The sequence below is a fragment of the Morone saxatilis genome, unplaced genomic scaffold (assembly GCF_004916995.1).
Source record: "Morone saxatilis isolate NCDOM2014 unplaced genomic scaffold, NCSU_SB_2.0 Contig17, whole genome shotgun sequence".
Taxonomy (NCBI): Eukaryota; Metazoa; Chordata; class Actinopteri; family Moronidae; genus Morone; species Morone saxatilis.
In genome coordinates, this window is record NW_023339729.1 from 20,210,213 (window position 1) to 20,216,346 (window position 6,134).

At 40.9% G+C, this 6,134-nt stretch overlaps 1 protein-coding gene across 1 annotated transcript in view; it reads left to right on the forward strand.

Annotated features, from left to right (window-relative positions):
- mmaa (metabolism of cobalamin associated A) overlaps positions 1-4,010 on the forward strand; it is a gene marked incomplete in the record, with an annotated part of 8,046 nt that extends 4,036 nt beyond the window's left edge. The window contains 1 exon segment of the mRNA XM_035659397.1: positions 2,884-4,010. Coding sequence (XP_035515290.1) covers positions 2,884-3,174 — 291 coding nt within the window.
- Positions 4,011-6,134: the final 2,124 nt, after the last annotated feature.

Genomic DNA, 6,134 nt, shown 5'->3' on the forward strand with positions numbered 1-6,134 from the left:
AAAAAAAAAAATAAAAAAAAAGTATAATTGACACGTGTTCAACATTTGACCCACTGGGCAGTCGCAGCAGAAGCAGTACTGCTCTGTGGATCCAACAAGGCATCCCACTGAGAGGTCAGCTGACCCAGGAAGAGGGAAGGAGAGAGGGGGGAGGAGGGAGCATGATGATGGTGATGATGATGGTGGTGATGGTAGTGGTGGTAATGATGTCATAGCGTCATGCTTTCAGTACTGCAGTGTCTCACTCCTCCCTGCATGTCCCAGCTCACCCGCCTGCGTTCCTGGCCTTGTCCCTTTGTTTTCACAGCCCAATGCAGCATCTGCCCACTGGGCAAGCTGCCAGGAAACACCCCCACCTCCCTCCCCTCTTTATCCCCACCCCACACTCCCAACTCCTGCTGCTCTGAATACTCTGCTGCTGTGTCATGCATTTTGCTGATTAGAAGCCTGCACACTCAACATAAAAGCTTGATAGGCTGCTCTTCGTAGTCTCCTCTCCATACGTATCTTTACCTTTGCTGTCTTGCCCTCTTTTGTGTCTGTCTGTGTGGCTTACTGTAGCATAACCTATGAGCAAGTCTCTCGCCGTCTCTTGTTTCCATCAGTTTTGCTTCTGTTGTCTACCTCACTCACCAATAAAACATACAAAATGAATAACAAAAATGCCACTTTGATTGTAGCTTATCTTGTGAAAACGGTTGAATAATTTCTTCCGTGGCACTGAAGGAACTTTGTCAAGTCTGAGAAAATTAGTCAACTTCATCATCTCAGGACCTTTTTATTCTCAAAGGCATTTTATTTATTGATGGCTCCTACCCCCAATTTATTCTTATTCTGTAACAATATGTCCTAAAATCTTTATTCAGTTAATCAATTTCTTTCATCTTTGGTCTTATTTCTAATCTCAGTTTGAGCTGGGAGACCCTGCATGGAGTTAGAAAGATGTTTGAAAGGTGTTCAGAAGACAGGGAGGATCTTACAAAAATGTTCCTACGTTGGATTATGGGATTATTAGTTGGATAAGCGTAGAATGCGATGGGGCTTGATCTGTCTCTTGCAAGTCTTTCAATGTTATAAAAGTGCTGTACTAAATTGCTGGAGCAGCCTTTTTATATGGTCAAGTAAGTCCACTGTGAACTCTTCACAGTGAGATTTGTGGGTTATCCAGAGAATCGGGGGCATTGTTTTAAATCTAATTTGTCAATGCTGTGGGCTCCATTGTTCTGGGGTGGTGGCAGAAATCTGAAACCGAAACAAAACCTATTTGCATGGCTTCACACAAGTAGGGGTAGGTAAGGCACTGTGTTTTTTAATATATCTTTTAACTAGCCCTAGGATAATTGGCATGAATGCAGTACGATTTGTCACACAAAGTTTGATTTCCTGTTTTTGCATCAGACTCAAATCAAATCGTTCTAATATGATTAACTCAATTATGTATTTAGAAGATTCATAATTGGCTGTTGATCAGAGGGCCCAATATTTATCAGACTTGTCACATTAAACTTTGCAGATTGCCAACTGATGTCAAATTATCTCCAAATGATACATGTAATTTCATTACACTTCAGCACTCTTGAGATTGTCGACTATTTGTGGGTTTTATTTGACATCAACACTCCTCCTCCAAACCCCCTTTTTTATTTTTATTCACAAGTGTGTAATGAAGAAGAAACAGAAGGTTAACTGTTATACAAGCTGTTTCATAGGTCCTAAATGCATATCTGAATGAATGCCCCGACTTTGTTTTAATTCCTGAATCTGAGGCCCTTTCACTTCTGTGTCTGCTTTGAATTTGAGTGTTACCCTGAGTTTCATCATGCGCTCTTGTATCTGTAGTAAGCTCTGACAAGAGACGTGCAGTCACTTGTACTAAACACATAAGTGCCATTTATCTCCAGGTTGCTTGTGTGAACAAGGTGACTCGCATTGTTTGACAGCTCCTTCCAGGATGGAGGTGCATCACAAAAAAATTCTTAAACATAAAAAAAAACAACAACATATAATTTGGAAAAAAGCAGAAACTCCCCAGACTCAAATGCAACTAACTATATGCAAAATGCTCTTTGGTTATTAAAAGCAAAGCTCAATGCACCTTTAAATGATGTCTTTGTCAAAAGAAACCCACACTGTTTTGTTTTGCAATGTAGAAACAACTGTATTTCTTTTTTTTGGAATTTGTTTTACTTCCTTATGTTACTGAAACTAAGACATGTCCGGACTTTACTTGTTTATACACAATGCACATTAATCAACAATTAATCAACTTAATATATATCTATCAATAATATTTACTACATAGCTGAGTAGATTTTAACCTTTTTTTTTGTCTTTAAAAGTTATTTTGGCATTTTGCCTTTGTTGGACAGCTTAAAGTACAGAGGCAGACGAGAAGCAACTGGAGGGAGAGCAAGGATCCTCAGTTGTAATTAAACTGGGGATGTTGTAGTTATTTGTCATTACAATGACAATTTTAACCATATTTTTAGTTTGATTTAAAAAAATGCTGTATACAGTGGATTTCATAGGGATTGTTCCTGAGGTTTGCTGCTCTCACGGAAAAGGCTGATTGTACAATTTTTCTCCATCTGTGGGACAATAAAGTCGCCTCTGGCAACTGCCTAAACTTTCCTGGAGGCACTGTCCACAAGTTTTGACAAAGTGGCTTAAAGCAGACGTGCTGTTTCATACAGAAAAATATAAGACATAAGTCCATGTATATCTTTTGACACTTTTATAACAAAGTACAGAAGGCAGTTTGCTGTGACATTTTTATGCTGAACAGTCGTATAACCCAGATATCTCCTCCTGCTTGTTGGAAAAAGACGCTTTAAATTCACACATGCCTCCTGCACCCCCCTCCCCCTCCAACTTCCTCCTCAGGTGGTACGCGCCTCCTCATACACCAGTGAGGGCATCCCAGAGGTCTGGGCCAAGATGGAGTTGTACCGGGACTCCATGTTGGCCAGCGGTGAATTTCAGGGCCGGCGGAGGGCCCAGCAGAAGGTTTGGATGTGGAGTTTGATCCAGGAGAACGTCCTCCATCACTTCCAGAATCACCCCAGTGTCAGAGATACCCTACCCCACCTAGAGAAGAGGGTCACCAAAGGAGCCATCTCCCCAGGCCTGGCCGCTGACCTGCTTCTCAAAGCCTTCTTGTCATCATCATCATAATAATCAGTGGGACTGCAATTTTAGAGAAGGATGGATGCCGGATGGATGCCTCATGGCTGATCAGGGCCACTCAGTGCCAAGAAAAGCCAGGACAGTGTGAAAATATGTGACCTTGATTCTTTGGTTTGCACAAAAAGAAACAGCCCTTCTGTTTTTATACTTAATTTAAAATTTAAAACATCTAAGATATAAGTCACCTCTCCACAGAAACACACAGTGTCTGCATGCTTTAATCCAAATCAGGAGAGAGCTGAGAGTGCAGACAGTCGACACTGCCCGCCTACTGCTCCAAGACCCATCCATATTTGGGACAGTGGACAAACATTTCAATTGTGTTTAACTGTGCTGTGAGATATGAAATGTTACGCTGCCAAAGGCCTGCTTTTTTTTCTAAAGCAGATACTGGACATGGACACTACAGACCCTCAGGAACAGTTTAAATATACGGAGGACTGTAAAGGCCATGTTGTTACATTTGGACAGTCGTTTGCACAATACTCATCGCTTTTATAAATACAGGTTCACTAAGTGGTGACATGCCATAAATGTTGACATGACAAATACTGTGGTGGAAATATTATTTGTGGTGATGTATTTTACTGAGACTCTTGCCCACCCTCCTCCTACAGTGACCAATAATAGACACTATGTGTAACCCACAAAGGAAAGTGAAAGGATCAGACTTAGAGAAATGGGATGGGTTATGATCTCTCGTGTCTCTTGTTAATCTGCCATGGACATTGTTCTAATAACAAACACATTTTTATTGGAAAAGCAACTGGACACTTTTTGTTTCTGACTTGAATATTTTATTAAACGAATGATGTGAATCTTAACAGACCTGTGTGAAGGTTTTTCTGCCAATAGATCCTCTTAAATTTTACGCACTAGACCTGAGTGAATAGCATTAAATCTGTCTGTACAGTTGGCCTGGCTTTCCTCTCTCCCGGTGTTTGCTCACGATATGAAAAAGTGGGGAGTGATTAATGTTACCTCTACGAATATTAGTCCTGAGATTTGTCAAAGATGTAATGAAATTTATTTCTGCGTCTGGAGCCAGAAATGTCAGTGCTAGGTATCCCCTGAACGAGTCAGCTGCACAGTTGCTTCTAATTCAGGCAAAACACACTTTAATATTTTCAGAATTACCTTCAGAATGCACTGTACTCCTGGACACCACCAGAGAACTAAAGGCAAAGAGAAGTCACACACTCATAACTCTGCTGCAGCTACTTTATTAATTTAAACAAACAAGTTGCTTTATTCAGGGTGAAGCAATAGACTCTGGTATCAGTAACACTGTATAATCTACAGAAGGAGTATTTCCCATATATCCCAATATCCTGCTTTAAGGTCCAGTGTGTAATATGAAGGATCTGTTGGCACAAAAGGAATATAATATTCACTGGTATGTTTTCATTAGTGTATAAATAAGAGTTGTTGTGTTTTCGTTACTTCACGTGGTCTCCACCATGTTGTAGCCCAGAATGGACAAACCAAACACTGGCTCTAGATCGGGCATTTCCTGTTCACCACAGTTTTAGGCTGTAGGCTGAGCTGTATTCAAATGATTGCACACTACATCTACACATTGATTCAGTGTGAACACAAACTTTAGTTCAGAGTTAAACATGAAATACAATATAAAGTACACAATACTACCTTTTCTGAAGCACATAATCAGTTTTAAAGGAAACCGTCAGAAATGTTGTTTTAACTCTGGTAATTTTATGATTCAATATTTTGATGTTGTATTGTATGACACAAATTCAGATCAATTAAGTTTAGTAAAAATAATATAACTTTTGGGCTTAATATGTCAGTGATGTATCAGTCTCACAAAGATTTCCTTATCCAGCAGCTTAGGAGCTCTTGGAAAATCTGACATTTTAGGGCTGAACTCTGTGTACTTTCAGTAAAATGCTGCAAATATGGAGTTAATCCATTTGTGTCATAAGACATTAATGCAATCTTCAACTTTATTCTAAAAGTAACTGGAAACCAAAGGAGGCTTCAAAATTAGGTAACTTTGGGGTCATTTGTTTTCCTTTCTTAGTTCTAGTTAAAAAAAGCTGTGTTTTGAGCAAACTACTAACATTTAGTGCTTTTTGTTAAATTATATGCAGATTATAAAAGTTTTAATGGGAAGAAATGAAGGTGTGAATAACTTTCTCCAGGTAACCGCAGTCAGTAAAGATTTGAAACCATAAAGCATGTATAGTGTTCAATAGTGTTCATAATACGTGTATCAACCCCCTGTGGGTGTGAGTTTCTGCTTTCTCAAGCCACTAGAGGTCTCCCAAATTCCACTCAGCTCTGGATTCATTATCCTAATGACTGGGCCCTCAGTGCCAACCACCCTCCCCTTCATAACGCCCCCGCCTCCTGCCCTCCATCCATTCTTCATTGAGGTTGCCTAGGGTGCCAGGTCACTCAGAGGTGAGGACATCAGCAGCTGCCACTCTCCTGGAGCACAGGCTGTACTGTAGTCCTTGCCCTCAGTGCCAAAGCCTTCCTTGGCCATTCTCAATCCTCACTGAAAAGCAGAAAGTAGCAATGTTAAAGTACAGTACAGAGCAGGAGGGTTGAGTGTGTGACTGTATGCCTTTTCAACCTCAACCCTCTTTTTGAAAATAGCCTATATTTCAGAGGGGGGGCGGGGATTAGGTGAATTCAATACTAATCCACGCTTGTCCTTGCTGGTCTGCTTTTGGAAATACCGAGCCTGAGCCCCCCAACCACTGGACGCGCTCCCAGGTCGCTGCTCGTTTGCTCCTGCCTGCGTACAAGAGGAAGAATGCCCCTTGAATGCAGATGGATTCATTAGGTCTGAGTAACACCCTTCTCCTCCATCATGCTGACACAAACACATACACACTGTAACTGCTCTGGCTTTGCAAAAGGGAACAGTGAGTTCTGCAGCTCTGGACACGCTCCACACACACACACACACACACACA